At 46.3% G+C, this 24,853-nt stretch overlaps 1 protein-coding gene across 1 annotated transcript in view; it reads right to left on the bottom strand.

Moving 5' to 3' along the window:
• LOC115119246 (sorting nexin-18-like) overlaps positions 1-22,887 on the bottom strand; it is a 32,218-nt gene extending 9,331 nt beyond the window's left edge. Inside the window, exons 1-2 of the mRNA XM_029648003.2 lie at positions 20,705-22,887; positions 19,245-19,714 (exon numbers count right to left, since the gene is read on the bottom strand). Of these exons, the coding sequence (XP_029503863.1) occupies positions 19,245-19,714; positions 20,705-21,744 (1,510 nt within the window). The 5' untranslated portion in view covers positions 21,745-22,887. The remainder of the gene's footprint in view (positions 1-19,244; positions 19,715-20,704) is intronic.
• Positions 22,888-24,853: the final 1,966 nt, after the last annotated feature.

Raw genomic sequence — 24,853 nt, forward strand, 5'->3', positions numbered from 1 at the left:
TCTCTCATCCTAACCCTATCCTCTCTCTCTCTCATCCTAACCCTGGAACTCTCTCTCTCTCATCCTAACCCTAAAGAGGTGGGGTTTCTCGGAAGGTGGTGATTCTCTCTCTCAGTTTGTTCCTAACCCTACTGGGCTGAGCGGGAACTCTCTCTCATCAGGCTAACCCTAGGGCCTCAGAGCCTCTCTCTCTCATCCTAACCCTACTCTCTCTCTCTCATCCTAACCCTACTCTCTCTCTCTCATCCTAACCCTAGCTCTCTCTCTCTCATCCTAACCCTAGGCTCTCTCTCTCATCCTAACCCTACTCTCTCTCATCCCACCCTACTCTCTCTCATCCTAACCCTAGGCTCTCTCTCATGAACCTAACCCCGCCTCTCTCTCATCCTAACCCTAGCGCTCTCTCTCTCATCCTAACCCTCCCCGGGAGGAAGAGCTCTCTCTCATCCTAACCCTCATCTCATCAGAGATCATCCTAACCCTATTGTGTGTCTCTCTCTCATAGGAGAGACCTAACCCTGACTCTCTCTCTCTCATCCTAACCCTACTATCTCTCTCTCACGCCACCTAACCTGTCTACAATCCTCTCTCTCTCATCCTAACCCTCGGAGAGGGTCTCTCTCTCTCATCCTAACCCTACTCTCTCTCTCTCAGTTGAATGACTAGTCTTGAAACCCTCCTCTTTCTCTCATTCTCATCCCTAACCCAAGAGTTTTGGAGAGAAAAGAAAGAAGGATACTGGTCTCTCATCCTCGGAACCCTGCTCTCTCTCATCCTGAAACCCTACTCAGGGATCTCTCATCCTAACCCGGAAATGGTCTCTCTCTCATCCTAAGCGGGCCCTACGCGAGATTTCTCTCTCAGCCTAACCCTCATCTCTCTCATCCTAACCCTTTTCAAAATGGTTCTCTCTCTCATCCTAACCCTAGAGGCAGATGCTTGGAATTTAGAGTGGTAGAAAGTGGCTTTCTCTCTCTCTCATCCTAACCCTACTCTCTCTCTCTCTCTCTCATCCTAACGGGAGGGGAGGTAGTGGCCCTCGTCGAGGCACGGAGCGGGGAGGACTCTCTCTCTCTCTCAGAATCATCCTAACCCTGAGCAGAGGGAAGAGATCTCTCTCTCTCTCATCCTAACCCTAGGGGGCTCTCTCTCTCTCTCATCCTAACCCTAGTGGAAGAACAGCATCTCTAAAGATCTCTCATCCTAAGGGGGGAAGGTGAGAGGGTCTCTCTCTCATCCTAACCCAGAACTCTCTCTCTCATCCTAACCCTACTCTCTCTCCCCTACCTTTACTCTCTCTGTGACAGCTGGAATTCTCTCTTCCTAACCCTACTCTCATCCTAACCCTACTCTGTGGTGATCCTCTCATCCTAACCCTGAACTCTCTCTCATCCCTAACCCTACTCTCTCACTCATCCTAACCCTACTCTGGTCTGTCATCCTAACAGACCTAGTCTCTCTCCCCCTACAAAAGGAGATTTGACTCTCTCTCCTATTCTCTCTTCCTAACCCTACTCTCATAGGCCTAACCCTACTCTCTCTCATCCTAACCCTACTCTCTCTCATGTAAACCCTACTCTCTCACTCATCCTAACCCTACTCGTTAAAAGAACTCTCTCTCATCCTAACCCTAGACTCTCTCTCTCTCATCCTAACCCTAGCCGTTGTACTCTCTCTCTCATCCTAACCCTAGTGCAGAAGTTCTCATCCTAACCCTACTGTTCTCTCTCATCCTAACCCTACTCTAAACTCTCATCCTAACCCAAAGACTCTCTCACTCATCCTAACCCTACTCTCTCTCTCTCTTCCTAACCCTACTCTCATCCTAACCCTACTCTCTCTCATCCTGAACCCTAGCTAAGAAGAAATTCTAAGATTCATCCTAACCCTACTCTCTCACTCATCCTAACCCGAACCCTCTCTCTCTCTCATCCTAACCCTACTCTCTCTCTCTCATCCTAACCCTACTCTCTCTCTCTCATCCTAACCCTACTCTCTCTCTCTCATCCTAACCCTACTCTCTCTCTCTCATCCTAACCCTACTCTCTCTCTTTCATCCTAACCCTACTCTCTCTCTCTCATCCTAACCCTACTCTCTCTCTCTCTCATCCTAACCCTACTCTCTCTCTCTCTCATCCTAACCCTACTCTCTCTCTCTCATCCTAACCCTACTCTCTCTCTCTCTCATCCTAACCCTACTCTCTCTCTCTCATCCTAACCCTACTCTCTCTCTCATCCTAACCCTACTCTCTCACTCATCCTAACCCTACTCTCTCTCTCTCATCCTAACCCTACTCTCTCTCTCTCATCCTAACCCTACTCTCTCTCTCATCCTAACCCTACTCTCCTCAAATTACCTTGGGTCTGACTCTGGTGTGAAACAAGCAAATGCAACAAGTGTCCGATGTTGGCTTTTGTCGGATGTGGTCAACATGTAGGACTAGTTAGACTACTGTTTGATTGCGATGCCTCAGATTCATGGAGCAGAGAACCAGGTTTGGTTGGTTCGACCTACTGCTAAAAGCAGTGTTCTACTTCCCCGTTGTGTTCTGTTGGTGGGGCTTGGGAGGAAGCATAGCTTAGTCCTACATTAGCTCATTTCAATAGAGCTGGGAGGATTTTGCCTACACAAATATGAATGGGATTGTTGACATACAGTGTAACATTCTGGAAACGTGTTTTTTTTTATTAATTTGATTTGAACCTTTATTTAACTAGGTAAGTCAGTTAAGAAGAAATTCTTATTTTCAATGATGGCCTAGGAACAGTGGGTTAACTGCCTCGTTCAGGGGCAGAACAACATATTTTTACCTTGTCAGCTCGGGGATTTAATCTTGCAACCTTACGGTTAACTAGTCCAATGCTCTAACCACCTGATTACATTGCACTCCAGAGGAGACTGCCTGTTATGCGAATGCAGTAGAAGCCAAGGTAAGTTGCTAGCTAGCATTAAACTTATCTTATAAAAAACAATCAATCAATCATAATCACTAGTCATAACACATGGTTGATCATATTACTAGTTTATCTAGCGTGTCCTGCGTTGCATATAATCGATGCAGTGCGCATTCGTGTACTTAACCATAAACACCAATGCCTTTCTTAAAATTAATACACAGAAGTATACATTTTTAAACCTGCATATTTAGCTAAAAGAAATCCAGGTTAGCAGGCAATATTAACCAGGTGAAATTGTGTCACTTCTCTTGAGTTCATTGCACACAGAGTCAGGGTATATGCAACAGTTTGGGCCGCCTGGCTCGTTGCGAACTAATTTGCCAGAATTTTACGTAATTATGACATAACATTGAAGGTTGTGCAATGTAACAGCAATATTTAGACTTATGGATGCCACCCGTTAGATAAAATACCGAACGGTTTGTAAACGTTTTGTTGTCTAAATGATAGTTTCCGGATTCGACCATATTAATGACCGAAGGCTCGTATTTCTGTGTGGTATCATGTTATAACTAAGTCTATGATTTGATAGAGCAGTCTGACTGGGCGCTGGTAGGTACCAGCAGGCTCGTAAACATTCATTCAAACAGCACTTTAGTGTGTTTGCCAGCAGCTGTTTATGACTTCAAGCCTACCAACTCCCGAGATTAGGCTGGTGTAACCGATGTGAAATGGTTAGCTAATTAGCTAATAGCGTTTCAAAGGTCACTCGCTCTGAGACTTGGAGTGGTTGTTTCCCTTGCTCTGCATGGGTGGCTGTTGTCGTTGTGTTGCTGGTTCGAGCCCAGGTAGGAGCGGCAATACTAAAGTGCCTATAAGAACATCCAATAGTCAAAGGTTAATGAAATACAAATGGTATAGAGAGAAATAGTCCTATAATTCCTATAATAACTACAACCTAAAACTTCTTACCTGGGAATATTGAAGACTCATGTTAAAAGGAACCACCAGCTTTCAAATGTTCTCATGTTCTGAGCAAGGAACTGAAACATTATCTTTCTTACATAGCAGATATTGCACTTTTACTTTCTTCTCCAACACTTTGTTTTTGCATTATTTAAACCAAATTGAACATGTTTCATTATTTATTTGAGGCTAAATTGATTTTTATTGATGTATTATATTAGGTTAAAATAAGTGTTCATTCAGAGTATTGTTGTAATTGTCATTATTACAAATAAATACATTTTAAAAGAAATCGGACGATTAATTGGTATCTGCTTTTTTTTGGTCCTCCAATAATCGGTATCGGCGTTGAAAAATCATAAATCGGTCGACCTCTAGTACATCAGTCATTTGCATCAAAGCTGGGACCGAGAGACTAAAAAACAGCTTCCATCTCAAGGCCATCAGACTGTTAAACAGCCATCACTAACATTGAGTTGCTGCTGCCAACATACTGACTCAAACCTCTAGCCACTTTAATAATGGAAAAATTGGATGTAATAAATGTATCTCTAGCCACTTTAAACAATGCCACTTTATATAATGTTTACATACCCTACATTACTCATCTCATATGTATATACTGTACTCTATACCATCTACTGCATCTTGCCTATGCCGTTCGGCCGTCGCTCATCCATATATTTATATGTACATATTCTTATTCATTCCTTTACACTTGTGTGTATAAGGTAGTTGTTGTGAAATTGTTAGATTACTTGTTAGATATTACTGCACGGTCGGAACTAGAAGCACAAGCATTTCGCTACACTCGCATTAACATCTGCTAACCCATGTGTTTTGTGACCCAATAAAATATGATTTGAATTGCAGTGCCTTAGACCACTGCACCACTCGGGAGCCCAAAGGATTCCCTCACAGTAGATTCCCTACTGGGGGGGGGGGGGGGGGGGGTGGCTAGTGAAACCCTAGTCACCCATCTCAGAACCCGTGTGACCCCAGTCACGGGACAGCCATCTCAGAACCAGTGAAATCCCTCATGAGTTCAGACATGTTGTTGGTCTTTCAGGGGGAGGGAGTGAAACTATCCTCACCTTTCAGGCATGCAGCCAACCTTCCTGCATGATTCTGCCCCGGGATTTGGTGTCATTTAGTGAACTCAGTCACCATGAGTAATTGCCTCTGTCAAAATAAAAGAGCTGGGATTGGTCTGTCCCTGACAGGAAGACCTTTCATTGGCCAATCATCAAGAGAACGTAAATACACTGACGTTGCACTCTGTTGTCTGCTCTCTCACATAGACCTCTATTGCAAAAACAGACATTTCCTGTTTCTTGTGAGGTCTAATGGTCATTTCTCCATGTGTAAGAAACCCTTAAAAAAAAATGTAACCTTTATTTAACTAGGCAAGTTAGTTTTAAGAACAAATTCTTATTTACAATGACGGCCTACCCCAGCTAAACCCTAACGACGCTGGGCCAATTGTGCACCAATATGAGACTCCCAATCACGGCCGGTTGTGATACAGCCTGGAATCGAACCAGGGTGTCTGTAGTGCCTTAGACCGCTGCGCCCCAATGATTATATATTGGTTTGGTGTTTGTGTAAAGTTTAACAACAGGAACAAGAAATAGATACCTTCTCCGAGGAAATACATCTATTCAAGTCCACTCTATTCAGACCAGATGATCATCATTCATTATAATCTCTTCTACTCCATTCCAGACTCCATAAGAAAAACGGGGAAATGTCTGTTTTTGCAATAGAAGTGCAATGGTCCCTTCTCAATGCCATGTGCAACAAAAGCGAACATCTACCATTTAAAGAGAAACTGACAGCGTTTAAAACTACTTTTGCAGATATGAAACAAAAATCAGTAAAAGATATCGATATGCTTCAAAACCAACTTTATCGAGGTTTGAAAAAAAAAGGGTTCTTATGTGACTCAACATTCCATGACATGACGTTCCATGACATGACGTTCCATGACTCAACGTTCCATGACATAGTAAGGAATTGTTGGCAGAATAGATGCAGTTCAATGCATTATTTAATTTAATAATTCACCAATACATTTCTTGGTAGTCCAACATTAATATTGCTATCAGGTATCACAGCTGGTCTGGTACATGGTTTGCTGCCTCCAGCCAATGGGATGCACGGTTTTGGCTTAAATGACTGTAAACTAAGGCTGGGAATGTCAATACAATCTCACTAGCAAAGGGCAGTCATAACGTGGCCAAACACAAAGCCCGCGGGCTAAAAAAGAAAAAAGGGACACACAAGTGAGTCATGTACTTTATGAAATTACAGCCTGATGCGCTTGCGCAGGTGAATTCAACTGAAGCAAACGTTCGTGTGTCCGGTTTACAGCGCGCAGCGGAAGGAAAGTGTACAGACACGTGCCACAGTCCTTAGCTAGGCTACTAAAAATGTTGCAGTCTGGCTTTGGTTTTTAAAGCCCGATAATAAATCCCCCCAAAAAACTAAACCATGCAGTGCAAAAAAGGAAAAACACGTTTTAAAAATATTAAATTTAATTTAATATTAAATGGTTACAAAACAACCTATAGCTATATTGTTGTTATTTGGAGTTAAATACTTTTGCATTATTATACACATCTGCAAGCATAGCAGCAAAGGCTGGACAAATATGATTTATCTGTTGTTTTAATATGTTAAATGCTATCCTACAGTATATACATAAGTGGACATTATAAAAAGGGCACATTTTTTCTAATAAAAACAAAGACCAGTTTGGGTAGCAGTTGTAAAAAGAATTGTAAAAACAAATAGGCTGTCCACGATTTCGTTTTGGATTTTTTTTCAATACTGCACCGTTTGAGTTTGACACCCCATGGCTAGCGTAGCTATTTATTTAGCAAGCTAAAAAAACACATTAGTCTAACATTAACTAGCTAGCTAGTTGGGAGGATGTCATATCTTTTAGAGGTTGTAACGTAACAAAATGTGGAAAAAGTCAGGGGGTCTGAATACTTTCTGAATGCACTGTATATGGGGCAATTGAGCAATTAGGATTTGTTATCTGTAATGGTTGATCTGTTGGCATATAGATAAATGCAACAAAAAAATGTGGTGCGGGCCTTGTGTTAGAAACACACAGTGGGGCAAACAAGTATTTAGTCAGCCACCAATTGTGCAAGTTCTCCCACTTAAAAACACGAGAGAGGCCTGTAATTTTCATCATAGGTAAACTTCAACTATGACAGACAAAATTAGAAAAAAAATCCAGAAAATCTCATTGTATGATTTTTAATGAATTTATTTGCAAATTTTGGTGGAAAACAAGTATTTGGTCACCTACAAACAAGCAAGATTTCTGGCTCTCACAAACCTGTAACTTTTTTTTAAGAGGCTCCTCTGTCCTCCACTCGTTACCTGTATTAATGGCACCTGTTTGAACTTGTTATCAGTAGAAAAGACACCTGTCCACAACCTCAAACAGTCACACTACAAACTCCACTATGGCCAAGACCAAAGAGCTGTCAAAGGACACCAGAAACAAAATTGTAGACCTGCACCAGGCTGGGAAGACTGAATTTGCAATAGGTAATCAGCTTGGTTTGAAGAAATCAACTGTGGGAGCAATTATTAGGAAATGGAAGACATACAAGACCACTGATAATCTCCCTCGATCTGGGGCTCCACGCAAGATCTCACCCCGTGGGGTCAAAATGATCACAAGAACGGTGAGCAAAAATCGTGTTTGGAGGACAAAGAATGCTGAGTTGCATCCAAAGAACACCATACCTACTGTGACGCATGGGGGTGGAAACAACATGCTTTGGGGCTGTTTTTCTGCAAAGGGGCCAGGACGACTGATCCGTGTAAAGGAAAGAATGAATGGGGCCATGTATCGTGAGATTTTGAGTGAAAACCTCCTTCCATCAGCAAGGGCATTGAAGATGAAACGTGGCTAGGTTTTTCAGCATGACAATGATCCCAAACACACCGCCCGGGCAACGAAGGAGTGGCTTCGTAAGAAGCATTTCAAGGTCCTGGAGTGGCCTAGCCAGTCTCCAGATCTCAACCCCATAGAAAATCTTTGGAGGGAGTTGAAAGTCCGTGTTGCCCAGCAACAGCCCCAAAACATCACTGCTCTAGAGGAGATCTGCATGGGGGAAATGGGCCAAAATACCAGCAACAGTGTGTGAAAACCTTGTGAAGACTTACAGAAAATGTTTGACCCCTGTCATTGCCAACAAAGGGTATATAACAAAGTATTGAGATAAACTTTTGTTATTGACCAAATACTTATTTTCCACTATAATTTGCAAATAAATACATTTAAAATCCTACAATGTGAATTTCTGGATTTTTTTTCCTCATTTTGTCTGTCATAGTTGAAGTGTACCTATGATGAAAATTACAGGCCTCTCTCATCTTTAAGTGGGAGAACTTGCACAATTGGTGGCTGACTAAATACTTTTTTGCCCCACTGTACATATATATATATATATATATTACAGAAAAAGAAAAAAATTGCTCTAACAGTCCAAAAAAATGTAAAATGCCCATCCCTATGTCTGAGTGATGAGCCGTAGGTTTGATGTTGGTTTGAGGTTTGTGTAAAATGTACAAGCTTATGAAAAACAATTTCCTGCTCAGAGGACAATAAATCTATTTTATTCTACAGTATTCTGTCCAGACATACCACAGACAGACTTGTGCATGAAGCGAGGAAAACATGCTGACATTCCCTAAAATAAGCCCCCCCCCCCTCATCTTGGAAATATCTCTGCTCCACTGCTGAGGTTTAACCCAGATCCACCGAATCTCTAATGCAGAACAGATTAATACAGATACACAGACAAACGAGAGAGAGAGAGAGAGAAGTAGAAAACAGAGAGACGGGGAGAGAGAGAGAAGGAGAGAACAGAGGGAGAGAGAAGTGAGAGAGAGAGCAGGGAGAGCGAGACAAGGAGAGAACAGAGAGAAAGAGGGAGAGAGAAGTGAGAGAGAGAGCGCAAGAGAACAGGGAGCGCGAGAGAGAAGTGAGAGAGAGCAAGAGAAGAGGGAGAGCGAGAGAGACAGGAAGAGAGAGGCTGTATTTTCTCCTACACTGAGAGAACGATAGACTTATCAGCAATTTATTTTACAAAATTGAAAACAAAAACATTTTGAAAACAAAACCAGAAAATCCAGTATCTTTGTGCCATATTAGTTGCAGAATATATAGCACCTGCCACACCGTAGGGCCAGCCAGTGGAATGACCAATCACAGCATTATCGTTGCTTCCTGTGTCTTTGTCACTATTTCATTATTGTCCTCGTTCATTTCTTACTGTAGCATCCTGTTAATTGTTACTACTCAATGACTATTATTATTTTTCCTGTGCTGAACTCTACTCTGCTGACTTGCCTTGTTAAATGAAAGGTTAAATAAATACTACAATAAAAAATAAAAAAAACCTGCTCTACCGAACCCTGCTCTGCTCTACCGGGACCGAACCCTGCTCTGCTCTACCGGGACCGAACCCTGCTCTGCTCTACCGGGACCGAAGCCTGCTCTGCTCTACCCGGACCGAACCCTGCTCTGCTCTGCCGGGACCGAACCCTGCTCTGCTCTGCTCTGCTCTACCGGGACCGAACCCTGCTCTGCTCTACCGGGACCGAACCCTGCTCTGCTCTACCGGGACCGAACCCTGCTCTGCTCTACCGGGACCGAACCCTGCTCTGCTCTACCGGGACCGAACCCTGCTCTGCTCTGCCCGGACCGAACCCTGCTCTGCTCTACCGGGACCGAACCCTGCTCTGCTCTACCGGGACCGAACCCTGCTCTACCGGGACCGAACCCTGCTCTGCTCTGCTCTACCGGGACCGAACCCTGCTCTGCTCTACCGGGACCGAACCCTGCTCTACCGGGACCGAACCCTGCTCTGCTCTGCTCTACCGGGACCGAACCCTGCTCTGCTCTACCGGGACCGAACCCTGCTCTGCTCTGCTCTACCGGGACCGAACCCTGCTCTGCTCTACCGGGACCGAACCCTGCTCTGCTCTGCTCTACCGGGACCGAACCCTGCTCTGCTCTACCGGGACCGAACCCTGCTCTGCTCTGCTCTACCGGGACCGAACCCTGCTCTGCTCTACCGGGACCGAACCCTGCTCTGCTCTACCGGGACCGAACCCTGCTCTGCTCTACCGGGACCGAACCCTGCTCTGCTCTACCGGGACCGAACCCTGCTCTGCTCTGCCCGGACCGAACCCTGCTCTGCTCTACCGGGACCGAACCCTGCTCTGCTCTACCGGGACCGAACCCTGCTCTGCTCTACCCGGACCGAACCCTGCTCTGCTCTGCCCGGACCGAACCCTGCTCTGCTCTACCGGGACCGAACCCTGCTCTGCTTTACCGGGACCGAACCCTGCTCTGCTCTGCCCGGACCGAACCCTGCTCTGCTCTGCCCGGACCGAACCCTGCTCTGCTCTACCGGGACCGAACCCTGCTCTGCTCTACCGGGACCGAACCCTGCTCTGCTCTACCGGGACCGAACCCTGCTCTGCTCTACCGGGACCGAACCCTGCCCTGCTCTACCGGGACCGAACCCTGCTCTGCTCTACCGGGACCGAACCCTGCTCTGCTCTGCCCGGACCGAACCCTGCTCTGCTCTACCGGGACCGAACCCTGCCCTGCTCTGCTCTACCGGGACCGAACCCTGCCCTGCTCTGCTCTGCTCTACCGGGACCGAACCCTGCTCTGCTCTGCTCTGCTCTACCGGGACCGAACCCTGCCCTGCTCTACCGGGACCGAACCCTGCCCTGCTCTGCTCTGCTCTACCGGGACCGAACCCTGCCCTGCTCTGCTCTACCGGGACCGAACCCTGCTCTGCTCTACCGGGACCGAACCCTGCTCTGCTCTACCGGGACCGAACCCTGCTCTGCTCTACCGGGACCGAACCCTGCTCTGCTCTGCCCGGACCGAACCCTGCTCTGCTCTGCCGGGACCGAACCCTGCTCTGCTCTGCCCGGACCGAACCCTGCTCTGCTCTACCGGGACCGAACCCTGCTCTGCTCTGCCCGGACCGAACCCTGCTCTGCTCTACCGGGACCGAACCCTGCTCTGCTCTGCCCGGACCGAACCCTGCTCTGCTCTGCCCGGACCGAACCCTGCTCTGCTCTACCGGGACCGAACCCTGCTCTGCTCTGCCCGGACCGAACCCTGCTCTGCTCTGCCCGGACCGAACCCTGCTCTGCTTTACCGGGACCGAACCCTGCTCTGCTCTGCCCGGACCGAACCCTGCTCTGCTTTACCGGGACCGAACCCTGCTCTGCTCTGCCGAACCCTGCTCTGCTCTGCCGAACCCTGCTCTGCTCTGCCCGGACCGAACCCTGCTCTGCTCTGCCGAACCCTGCTCTGCTCTGCCCGGACCGAACCCTGCTCTGCTCTACCGGGACCGAACCCTGCTCTGCTCTACCGGGACCGAACCCTGCTCTGCTCTGCCCGGACCGAACCCTGCTCTGCTCTACCGGGACCGAACCCTGCTCTGCTCTGCCCGGACCGAACCCTGCTCTGCTCTACCGGGACCGAACCCTGCTCTGCTCTGCCCGGACCGAACCCTGCTCTGCTCTGCCCGGACCGAACCCTGCTCTGCTCTGCCCGGACCGAACCCTGCTCTGCTCTGCCCGGACCGAACCCTGCTCTGCTCTGCCCGGACCGAACCCTGCTCTGCTCTGCCCGGACCGAACCCTGCTCTGCTCTGCCGGGACCGAACCCTGCTCTGCTCTGCCCGGACCGAACCCTGCTCTGCTCTGCCCGGACCGAACCCTGCTCTGCTCTACCGGGACCGAACCCTGCTCTGCTCTACCGGGACCGAACCCTGCTCTGCTCTACCGGGACCGAACCCTGCTCTGCTTTACCGGGACCGAACCCTGCTCTGCTTTACCGGGACCGAACCCTGCTCTGCTCTGCCGGGACCGAAACCTGCTCTGCTCTGCTCTACCGGGACCGAACCCTGCTCTGCTCTGCCGGGACCGAACCCTGCTCTGCTCTGCCGAACCCTGCTCTGCTCTGCCGAACCCTGCTCTGCTCTACCGGGACCGAACCCTGCTCTGCTCTACCGGGACCGAACCCTGCTCTGCTCTACCGGGACCGAACCCTGCTCTGCTCTGCCGGGACCGAACCCTGCTCTGCCGGGACCGAACCCTGCTCTGCTCTGCCGGGACCGAACCCTGCTCTGCCGGGACCGAACCCTGCTCTGCTCTACCGGGACCGAACCCTGCTCTGCTCTACCGGGACCGAACCCTGCTCTGCCGGGACCGAACCCTGCTCTGCCGAACCGGGACCGAAACCTGCTCTACCGGGACCGAACCCTGCTCTGCCGAACCCTGCTCTGCTCTACCGGGACCGAACCCTGCTCTGCTCTACCGGGACCGAACCCTGCTCTGCTCTGCCGGGACCAAACCCTGCTCTGCTCTGCCGGGACCAAACCCTGCTCTGCCGGGACCGAACCCTGCTCTGTCGAACCCTGCTCTGCTCTGCCGGGACCGAACCCTGCTCTGCCGAACTGTGATGTCCACACGTGTAAAATATAGACATAATGATTGGTACAGATTTGGTCTGGATCAACCACGTGGTCTTGTTTTTGGGGCATAATTAGAATAAAAACCCGTGTGTAGAACAATTCCCTTTTGGAGAACATTAAAATGTTCCTACCTATTGAGACGACATCACCATGAACAGAACGACATTCAGAATGATGCATTCCTCCACAGTACAGATCAAGGACCCATGATGTCAATGTTACCGTCCTTCTGTTACCGGGTGTTAAACCATTTCACTTACTGTAGTAAAATAACCCAAACGAGAGTCAAGGTGTCATGTCATAGCTGACACCCCATTCTTATTGCAGACATCTTTGAATCTTAAAAGTGGACGAGATGTGAGTTTTTTTGAAAACGTGGTCACATAAATGGTCAAATTTACTGTCATTCTGTTACCAAACTTTGCATCTATCTATCTATCTATCTATCTATCTATCTATCTATCCACCCACCCACCCACCCACACACACAAACACAATACATACATCAGTTGAAGTCGGAAGTTCACATACAGGGTGGAGTCATTAAAACTCGTTTTTCAACCACTCCACACATTTCTTGTTAACAAACTATAGTTTTGGCAAGTCGGTTAGGACATCTACTTTGTGCATGACAAGTAATTTTTCCAACAATTGTTTACAGACAGATTATTTAACTTATAATTCACTGTATCACAATTCCAGTGGGTCAGAAGTTTACATACACTAAGTTGACTGTGCCTTTTAAACAGCTTGGAAAATTCCAGAAAATGATGTCATGGCTTTAGAAGCTTCTGATAGGCTAATTGACATCATTTGACATCATTCAAGTCAATTGGAGGTGTACCTGTGGATGTATTTCCAGGCCTACCTTCAAACTCAGTGCCTCTTTGCTTGACATCATGGGAAAACCAAAGAAATCAGCCAATATTTTTTTTGTAGACCTCCACAAGTCTGGTTAATCCTTGGGAGCAATTTGCAAATGCCTGAAGGTACCACGTTCATCTGTACAAACAATAGTACTCAAGTATAAACATCATGGGAACACCCAGCCGTCATACGGTTCAGGAAGGAGACGTGTGCTGTATCCTAGAGATTAACGTGCTCTGGTGCGAAAAGTGCAAATCAATCCCAGAACATCAGCAAAGGACCTTGTGAAGATGCTGGAGGAAACAGGTACAAAGGTATCTATATCCACAGTAAAACGAGTCCTATATCGACATAACCTGAAAGGCCACTCAGCAAGGAAGAGGCCACTGCTCAAAAACCGCCATAAAAAAGCCAGACTACGGTTTGCAACTGCACATGGGGACAAAGATCATACTTTTTGAGAAATGTCCTCTGGTCTTATGAAACAAAAATAGAACTGTTTGGCCATAATGACCATTGTTATGTTTGGAGGAAAAAGGGGGAGGCTTGCAAGCCGAAGAACACCATCCTACCCGTGAAGCACGGGGTTGGCAGCATCATGTTGTGGGAGTTCTTTGCTGCAGGAGGGACTGGTGCACTTCACAAAATAGATGGCAACATGAGGAAGGAAAAATATGTGGATATATTAAAGCAACATCTCAAGACATCAGTCAGGAAGTTAAAGCTTGGTTGCAAATGGGTCTTCCAAATGGACAATGACCCCAAGCATACTTCCAAAGTTGTGGCAAAATGGCTTCAGGACAACAAAGTCAAGGTATTGGAGTGGCCATCACCTGACCTCACTCCTATAGAACATTTGTGGGAAGAGCGTGTGAAAGCAAGGAGGCCAAGAAACCTGACTCAGTTACACCAGCTCTGTCAGGAGGAATGGGCCAAAATGTACCTAACTTATTGTGGGAAGCTTGTGGAAGGCTCCCCGAAAACATTTGACCCTGTCACGATCGTCGTATAGAGTAGACCAAAGCGCAGCGTGGTGTGAACTTTAATGATTGACGAAAAACACGAAGTTCATTAAACAAACTAACAAGACGAACGTGACCGCTATAGAAACATAGACAATAACCCACGGACCACAACACAAAACAGGCTACCTAAATATGGTTCCCAATCAGAGACAACGACAAACACCTGCTACTGATTGAGAACCATATCAGGCCAAAACACATAGAAACAGACTAACTAGACATGCAACATAGAATGCCCACTCATATCACACCCTGACCAAACAAAACATAGAAACAAACAGCGCAAATAATGGTCAGAGTGTGACAGACCCAAGTTGAACAATGTAAAGGCAATGCTACCAAATACTATTTGAGTGTATGTAAACTTCTGATCTACTGGGAATGTGATAAAAGAAATAAAAGCTGAAATAAATAATTATACTATTATTCTGACATTTCACATTCTTAATTTTGCACGCCCAATTTTTCAGTTTTTGATTTGTTAAAAAAGTATGAAATATCCAATAAATGTCGTTCCACTTCATGATTGTGTCCCACTTGTTGTTGATTCTTCACAAAAAAATACAGTTTTATATCTTTATGTTTGAAGACTGAAATGTGGCAAAAGGTCGCAAAGTTCAAGGGGGCCGAATACTTTCGCAAGGCACTGTATACACACACACACACACACATATACACACATACACATACATAACCACATTAAAATATATATATATTTTTTTACTATTTTCTACATTGTGGAATAATAGTAAAGACATCAAAACTAAATCAAAATGGATTTTATATTTGAGATTCTTCAAAATAGCCACCCTTTGCCTTGACGACAGCTCCTCAGTAAAAGGCTAGCTAGCTGCGTCAGCTGCAGACACATATTGGCTACCTAGCAACATGACATCATTTCAGCTCCTCAGTAAAAGGCTAGCTAGCTACGTCAGCTGCAGACACATATTGGCTACCTAGCAACATGACATCATTTCAGCTCCTCAGTAAAAGGCTAGCTAGCTACGTCAGCTGCAGACACATATTGGCTACCTAGCAACATGACATCATTTCTCATTTCTGGAGGCAGTGAAAACACAATTTGACATAGCCCACCCAAGGCCAGCCCAACCTAGGTGGACTTCAAACTGCCAATGGAAGAGGGGCTCAACACCGCCATGGTTTGTTGGACAAAGCCACGTGGAAATTAATGCTGTTTTTTTTGTAGTTTTTTGGGGGAGGGGGGGGGATAAATTCCTTAAATAAGGTCAGAGGTGAACACAGATCTTATACGTTTAGTTCTATGTAATAATCATCAGCTAACGTCACTTTTTGTGAAATGATGAAGCATTTATGGAATAGAAAAACACATAAAGCACATAAAAGCTTCATAATTAATTTTTTAAAAGTTATGTAAAATGACTGCTGTGATTTCCTGAGCCTGTGTTAACCTCAGACTTTATTTTCCACGTTTATCCCAAACCCCTATTCTTTCACCACAGGAATGGCTGAACGAACCAGAGGAAACTCATTGCCTGGACGTAGGACTACAAGCTGGCGAGATCTATGGAATGTATTTTTTTTAATCAAAAACAAATCACAGCACATATCGATGGGTACATTTCCTGCTTTTTATACTTCCTACTTTTATACTTCCTGCTTTTATACTTCCTGCTTTGCTCCTCGCAATGGCCACCATTCCACCCATTATGTCAAATCAAAAAAGGTATTTGTCACGTACACATGGTTAGCAGATGTTAATGCGAGTGTCCCGAAAATGCTTGTTGCTTCTAGTTCCGACAATGCAGTCATAACCAACGAGTAATCTAACCTAACAATTCCACAACTACTACCATATACACACACACACACAAGTGTAAAGGGATAAAGAATATGTACATAAAGATTATTGAATGAGTGATGGTACAGAACGGCAAGATGCAGTAGACGGTATCGAGTACAGTATATACATATGAGATGAGTAATGTAGGGTATGTAAACAAGATGCAGTAGATGGTATCGAGTACAGTATATACATATGAGAGGAGTAATGTAGGGTATGTAAACAAGATGCAGTAGATGGTATCGAGTACAGTATATACATATGAGATGAGTAATGTAGGGTATGTAAACAAGATGCAGTAGACGGTATCGAGTACAGTATATACATATGAGATGAGTAATGTAGGGTATGTAAACAAGATGCAGTAGACGGTATCGAGTACAGTATATACATATGAGAGGAGTAATGTAGGGTATGTAAACAAGATGCAGTAGATGGTATCGAGTACAGTATATACATATGAGAGGAGTAATGTAGGGTATGTAAACAAGATGCAGTAGATGGTATCGAGTACAGTATATACATATGAGAGGAGTAATGTAGGGTATGTAAACAAGATGCAGTAGATGGTATCGAGTACAGTATATACATATGAGATGAGTAATGTAGGGTATGTAAACAAGATGCAGTAGATGGTATAGAGTACAGTATATACATATGAGATGAGTAATGTAGGGTATGTAAACAAGATGCAGTAGATGGTATCGAGTACAGTATATACATATGAGATGAGTAATGTAGGGTATGTAAACAAGATGCAGTAGATGGTATCGAGTACAGTATATACATATGAGATGAGTAATGTAGGGTATGTAAACAAGATGCAGTAGATGGTATAGAGTACAGTATATACATATGAGAGGAGTAATGTAGGGTATGTAAACAAGATGCAGTAGATGGTATCGAGTACAGTATATACATATGAGAGGAGTAATGTAGGGTATGTAAACAAAGTGGCATAGTTTAAAGTGGCTAGTGATACATGTATCACATAAAGATGCAGTAGATGATATAGAGTACAGTATCATCATTGACTTGAACTGGGACACCCATTCTCTTCCTTCTATTTCTACTGCAGCAAATGCAGGCTGAGCAAAGGAGAAAATGTAACTTAAAGAATATTTTTTTAAATAAAAATAAAAACATGTTTTGCTATTCAAATGGTTACCACGGTGACCGTGGTAATTTGGCTGGCCAATCAACCTTTCATCCAAAGTTCCATGACCATCACAGCCTTAGATACTACTGTAGGTCACAGGTGATAGACTGACTGGCTTTCCTGGCAAAACCCCTGTGGCAATTTCTGTTGTTTCCAGGCTTTATACATGGGTCATGCACCACAATGACTGCACACACACACACACACACAACCAGACGTGAAAACACAACGCATCAGCTAAACCACAGGCTACCTCCCATATGACTCAGCAGTCAAATGAAACCTGTGTATGCGTGTGTGTGTGTGTGCGTGTGTGTGTGTGTATGCGTGTGTGTGTGTGTGTAAGGCAGGACGTGTGGTGTGAGTCAATACCCTCAACATAAACATTTCCCCATCACTCATGCAAAGCTGAAGTCCCCTCCTCTCAGTGATAATGGCGACGACTGCTGCAGAGCTGACGATACGGAGACTACAGCCACCATGACAGGTGGAGAAAAAGCCTAGGGAGGGAGGTTCCTTATCAGAAACAAAACATGAAGGCTCTGATCGAGCCCATGTATGTTGTTGTTGCTGTCTGACAGCCCATGAGGTTGCAACAAAGTCATTTGATCCCTGATGAACCAATCCATGATGAACCAATGTTTACACTTAGTTACACCCATTCAAATGTTAATCGCACACAGATTTACAATCAGCTGATTAGTGGAGTTACTAGGCCTGAGTCTAGTAGAATGATGACATTAACTATTCTGTACATGGGATGATGTCAGGGTAGTATGAGGACATTACCTTTCTGTACGTGGATGATGTCAGGGTAGTATGAGGAGGACATTACCTTTCTGTACGTGGATGATGTCAGGGTAGTATGGTTTCTGTACGTGGATGATGTCAGGGTAGTATGAGGACATGACCTATTCTGTACAGTGGATGATGTCAGGGTAGTATGAGGACATTACCTTTCTGTACGTGGATGATGTCAGGGTAGTATGATGACATTACCTTTCTGTATGTGGATGATGTCAGGGTAGTATGAGGACATGACCTATTCTGTACAGTGGATGATGTCAGGGTAGTATGAGGACATGACCTATTCTGTACAGTGGATGATGTCAGGGTAGTATGAGGACATGACCTATTCTGTACAGTGGATGATGTCAGGGTAGTATGAGGACATGACCTATTCTGTACAGTGGATGATGTCAGGGTAGTATGAGGACATTACCTTTCTGTACGTGGATGATGTCAGGGTAGTATGAGGACATTACCTTTCTGTATGTGGATGATGTCAGGGTAGTATGAGGACATTACCTTTCTGTATGTGGATGATGTCAGGGTAGTATGAGGACATGACCTATTCTGTACAGTGGATGATGTCAGGGTAGTATGAGGACATGACCTATTCTGTACAGTGGATGATGTCAGGGTAGTATGAGGACATGACCTATTCTGTACAGTGGATGATGTCAGGGTAGTATGAGGACATGACCTATTCTGTACAGTGGATGATGTCAGGGTAGTATGAGGACATTACCTTTCTGTATGTGGATGATGTCAGGTTAGTATGAGGACATGACCTATTCTGTACAGTGGATGATGTCAGGGTAGTATGAGGACATTACCTTTCTGTACGTGGATGATGTCAGGTTAGTATGAGGTCATTACCTATTCTGTACAGTGGATGATGTCAGGGTAGTATGAGGACATTACCTTTCTGTACGTGGATGATGTCAGGTTAGTATGAGGACATTACCTTTCTGTACGTGGATGATGTCAGGGTAGTATGAGGACATTACCTTTCTGTATGTGGATGATGTCAGGGTAGTATGAGGACATTACCTTTCTGTATGTGGATGATGTCAGGGTAGTATGAGGACATTACCTTTCTGTACGTGGATGATGTCAGGTTAGTATGAGGACATTACCTATTCTGTACAGTGGATGATGTCAGGGTAGTATGATGACATTACCTTTCTGTACGTGGATGATGTCAGGGTAGTTGGCCAGATGTCCCTGGTACAGCTGTAACAAATCCATTAACGGATCCACATCTTGTCTCGGCTGCTCTGCAAAGTAGTCTCCGATAGCATCGTATGCTTCTCCTGTATACGCTATGGCCTGGTTCAACCCTACTGAATACGCCTGCTGGTCCAGCTCAAACGCCTGCCCCAGGACTTTAAACGCCTGGCCCACTTTCTGGTACTCCTTCTTAAACCCCGTGATCTGTTTCCGGGCGAACTCGTTAGTGGTGGCGTTGACTTGGACCACGCTGTCGTCCATTTTCTTGGTGAAAGCTTTGAAGCCGTCGATCTTGGACTCGACCTCGACCAGGTCCAGGGGGGGTCCGGAGGGCGTGGAGATAGTGAGGAAGAAGTTAGCCCCCACCATCTCGTCCTTCTCCGCCTTCCTCTTCCCCTGCTTCCATGACTTCTCGTCTGTGCTGTGGAAAATAATTAAACCTTGGGTTTTCACAAAGCGTTTTAATTTTGTTTTACAGAGCCAGTGAAGAACACGGTTGGCGTGGGCCAGATTCGTACCCATACCAACACAGGCCTAGCCTAATTGTGTGATCTGAATGGCAAGCATTTACCACCAGACCATCCCTAGGCCACTACTGGCTAGAGCTTTTCAATGACCCAAAATACGCTTTACGCTAGCCTGAGTGCCAGTCTGTTTGTGCTATTATGACAACTTCATTGCTGTCATCATCACGCCAAACACACCAATTCTATGAGGAGTTCGCAAGAGAGCAACAACAAAAAACAGACTGGCACTCAGGCTAGCTTTACAGAGCAAAGAAACACGGAGAGGAGAGGGGGGTGGGGAGAGGAGAGAGGGATGGAGAGAGGAGAGGGGTGGGGTGGGGAGAGGAGAGAGGGGAGGAGAGAGAGAGAGAGAGATGGGGAGAGGAGAGAGAGAGATGGGGAGAGGAGAGAGGGGAGGAGAGAGAGAGATGGGGAGAGGAGAGAGAGAGATGGGGAGAGGAGAGAGGGGAGGAGAGAGAGATGGGGAGATGGGGAGAGGAGAGAAGGGAGGAGAGAGAGAGATGGGGAGAGGAGAGAAGGGAGGAGAGAGAGAGATGGGGAGAGGAGAGAAGGGGGGAGAGAGAGAGATGGGGAGAGGAGAGAGAGAGATGGGGAGAGGAGAGGGGGTGGGGTGGGGAGAGGAGAGAGGGGAGGAGAAAGAGAGATGGGGAGAGGAGAGAGGGGAGGGAGGGAGAGAGAGATGGGGAGGAGAGAGAGGAGGGAGAGAGATGGGGAGGAGAGAGAGAGATGGGGAGAGGAGAGAGGGGGATGGGGAGAGGAGAGAGATGGGGAGAGGAGAGAGGGGAGGAGAGAGAGAGATGGTGAGAGGAGAGAAGGGAGGAGAGAGAGAGATGGGGAGAGGAGAGAGGGGAGGAGAGAGAGAGATGGGGAGAGGAGAAGCCTACCTGTTGCAGGTGAGGAAGTGCTGAAAGACATCACACTTGGACAGGACCGGGTGGCTGGTCATGTGACTCATCCACCATATCAACCCTTTCCTCCTTTTAGAGATGAAGTCCTCCTCAAACCGCCCCGCGGCCTGTTTCTCTGGGATGTGGGGCACCGAGATGACAGGAAACTTCTCCACCAGCCTGGCGTAGAGCCAGTCAAAGTGTTTATACCTTCTGTTTACCTGGGTCTGTGTGTGGGTGGGCGTCAGCTTGTAGGCAATGTAACTCTTCATCCCTTTGAACTTGGTCTGCTTGGTGGGGTCGTCTATGGTACAGGCGAATGGGTATGGGTTTTCCTGCCATTCTGGACCATATTGTCCCGGTACAACACAGATCTTATCCCCATCTTTCACAAACCCAGCTGCCTCACCTAACACGAACGCTTCCCCTCCTGATTTCACAAATGTTGAAAACCTATTGAGGTTTCTACTGACCGTAGCAGAGCTCTTGACTTGTTGAACGTTGCTACCTTTAGACATTGATGTTGACATTCTGTATGTAGACGGTCCGTTGCCATCAAAGTCCCTTTGGTAATTAACCCCAACAACCCCGGGTTCGTCCGCCACTGTCGAGCTGTCATCCCAGTCATCATCCCAGTCTTCGTCGCTGCCCTGGCTGGCTTGATAAATGGGTTGCTGCTGTGCTGGGGCAGGCGGTGACAACGCTGTAAGCCCGGGCGATGTTACTGATGTTTTGGACAAGTTGTCAGTATGATTCTGGATGTTATAAGAGGAGGCATCCCCGAATCCTCCGGTTGGAATATTGGCGTATCGGGATCCAGATGTGCTGTTGTTGTTAAACGTGGACGCGGTGTCGTTCTTCAGGATCTCAACGTAGGACGCGGGGAAGAGACCTCTCTCGCCTTTGCTGTTGGATCCTTCTAGCCAGCCTTCAATATCCTGTTCGCTGTACAGAGTCACTATTTCATTTTCTTTCACTGATATCTCCCCGGGGTTTTCGGAATTGAAGTCGTATAAAGCCCTCGCCTTGAGCGCCATAGTTCCACAACAACTGGAGCGCCTAACGCGCAACAAAATAACCAGCTAGAGCTACAAAACAAACTCTCCCCCGGCGGACAAGCCTATCCAAACTACTAGAAGTCTGTGTATGAAGGTTGAGAAGGCACACTGCTTTGGGGAAAACTCCCACCGAAATGTCCCTTCTTCAAGCGACTTACGTATTACAATCCAATTTGATTTTGTTACCGTTAAAACGTGCAATAAAATCCTGTTCTTTCGTCCAGGTTTACCCCGTTAGATGTGTAGCCTAGTTACTGTGTCTCTCTCTCTCTCCTCGCAGACTCCCTTCTCCGCGCAACAACCACACATAATCAGTCCGAATAATGGAGGGTGGAGCTAGGAGGACGATCAGATAACAGGCGACATTAATCAAACGCCTATGCTTTAGTTGATGGGCGGGTGTGGAATTTCAGTTATGTGATGTGATTTTCTTTAACGTATCAATTCATAGATGTTACCAGAATCCTACTGCATTTACATGTATTTATTTGTATTATCAGAATGTAGCATGAATGTAAAAAAAGTCGTTAAAAAAAATATGTAAAAGATTTGAATAGCAATTGATCAATGTAGTAACATTGGTGATTATAATGTGACAATGTATCACTTTTTAATCACATTTGTATCTTCTTTCAAGTCTATATTTATAGTATCAGTCAGCCCTCAATGTACAGAACATCTATTCATACATGTCAGATATCATAACAACTATATTATCAAGTTCTCAATGACTAACACACCTCATGTGTCTATTTACAATCTAAAGCAAATTGAACACTTAAACAAAAATATATTTTTAAGAAAATTGTTTTAAAATAAAGCATTTATACAGTTAAGTAATTCAATAACATTACTACCAATAGCTTTATATAGCAAAGCAATGCCAGATAGAAATGGTATGGTTAGATAAATATTTATAATTAAACATAAACATAACGCAATCAATCACTATTGTTAGCGGTACTGTATTGTCTGATCAGGTCCCCGTGTGTACCTAATCAATAGAGTAATAATCAATAGTCAATCATTAATAGTCCTTCTCCTCACTTTGTATCCTAACAGGTGTCCTTCTGGTTAGACTCCACCACCAGTATTCCAGCATAACACAGCTGTTTAGAATCCACCACCAGTATCCCATCATACCGGGGGTGAGGGCCAGGGGGTGGCGGCCTGGAGGTGGGGGCATGGGCACCAGGAGGTGGGGGCTAGAGGCCTGGGGTCCTGGGGGTGGGGGGCTGGAGGTGGGGGCCTGGAGGCCTGAGGCCTGGGGGCCCGGAGGTGGGGGCTAGAGGCCTGGGGGTGGGGGGCTGGAGGCCTGGGGTGGGGTGGGGGGCTGGAGGTGGGGGCATGGGCGCCAGGAGGTGGGGGGCTAGAGGCCTGGGGTCCTGGGGGTGGGGGGCTGGAGGTGGGGGCCTGGGGGTGGGGGCTGGAGGTGGGGGCCTGGGGGTGGGGGACTGGAGGCCTGGAGGTGGGGGCCTGGAGTCCTGGAGGTGGGGACCTGGGGGTGGGGGCCTGGAGGCCTGGGGTGGGGTTCTGGGGGTGGGGGGCTGGAGGTGGGGGGCCTGGAGGTGGGGGCCTGGAGGCCTGGAGGTGGGGACCTGGGGGTGGGGGGTGGAGGTGTGGGCCTGGAGGCCTGGGGTGGGGTTCTGGGGGTGGGGGTTGGAGGTGGGGGCCTGGAGGTGGGGGCCTGGAGGCCTGAAGGTGGGGGCTGGAGGTTGGTCTCAAGTCCTAATAGCGGGAGGGGATCAGACCTGCATTCAAATTGTTATTTAAAATCTTTCCAATACTTTTAGTATTTGCTTTTGCCTGGAGTACCAGATGGATGGGGTTCACCCTTTTACAACTATTTTATTTTGCTACCATTGGCCAGGTAAGTATTTGCAATGATTTCAAATAGTATTTGAACCCAGGTCTGGACCTGGTGGGGATATAAGAGGGCTGTTTTCAGAGCTGGCAGATATGCAGCAGGAGATCAGATTACATATGGACACCGGGCCAGAGAGTCCCCTTAGAGATATATTTACCCGTGGTCCTTGTAATAGCTTGTCATGATCAGAGTGTCGTGGATCTTGTTTGTTTTGGGTGATGTCATGTGAATTGATCATTTGTCATGTTGACGTGTCATTTGAGACCGTTGAGTTCACTACTAATGTAAACTGTCAACACAGTTAATAACTCATATGAGTCATATGTTTCTTTACACACTAAATGTAATATATTCATTAGACTAACGAACAAACTACATTTATGAATAAAAGGCCAGACAAAATGTAATATAACTATTTCTAAATGTTTTTGAGCACAGCAAATGTGTTTCTCTAGGGGGAAAAAATCATTAGGTTATTACAACAATATCACCCATTAAAAGGATCTAATTCTTTAAAAAAAAATGTTAGTCTTAAATGACATACCCAAACCGAACTGCCTGTAGCTCAGCACCTGAAGCAAGGATATGCATATTCTTGATATCATTTTTGTGGAAATGTGAAAAATGTTTATGTCAGGAACTTCAGGAAATGTCAGGAATTGTGAAAAACTGAGTTTAAATGTATTTGGCTAAGGTGTATGTACTCTTCCGACTTCAACTGTATGTGAGAGTGGATTCTCGGCCCTCACTAGCATGAAAACTACATACAGGCACAGACTGTGTGTAGAAAATGATTTATGACTGAGACTCTGTCCAATTACAATCCAACATTGCAGAGTTATGAACATCCTTTCAAGCACACCATTCTCATGAATCTGTGGTGAGACATCTAAAGGTTGTTTCCAGGTCTTGATTTGTTCACTCCGTTGGATTGGGGATGGAATCCAGAGGACAGGCTGGCCGATGACCCAATAAGGGTGCAGAACGCCTTCCAGATCTGAGACGAGAAATGAGGACCCCGGTCGGAGACCATGTCCACTGGGAGTCCGTGGATTCTGAAGACGTGCTGCACCATGAGCTGGGCCGTCTCTTTGGCAAAGGATAGTTTTGGGAGAGGGATGAAATGGACGGCCTTGGAAAACCGATCCACTACCGTCAGTATGACGGTGTTGCCATCAGACAGAGGGAGCCCAGTGACAAAGTCCAGGGAGATATGGGACC

Source organism: Oncorhynchus nerka, linkage group LG13, assembly GCF_034236695.1.
Source record: "Oncorhynchus nerka isolate Pitt River linkage group LG13, Oner_Uvic_2.0, whole genome shotgun sequence".
Taxonomy (NCBI): Eukaryota; Metazoa; Chordata; class Actinopteri; order Salmoniformes; family Salmonidae; genus Oncorhynchus; species Oncorhynchus nerka.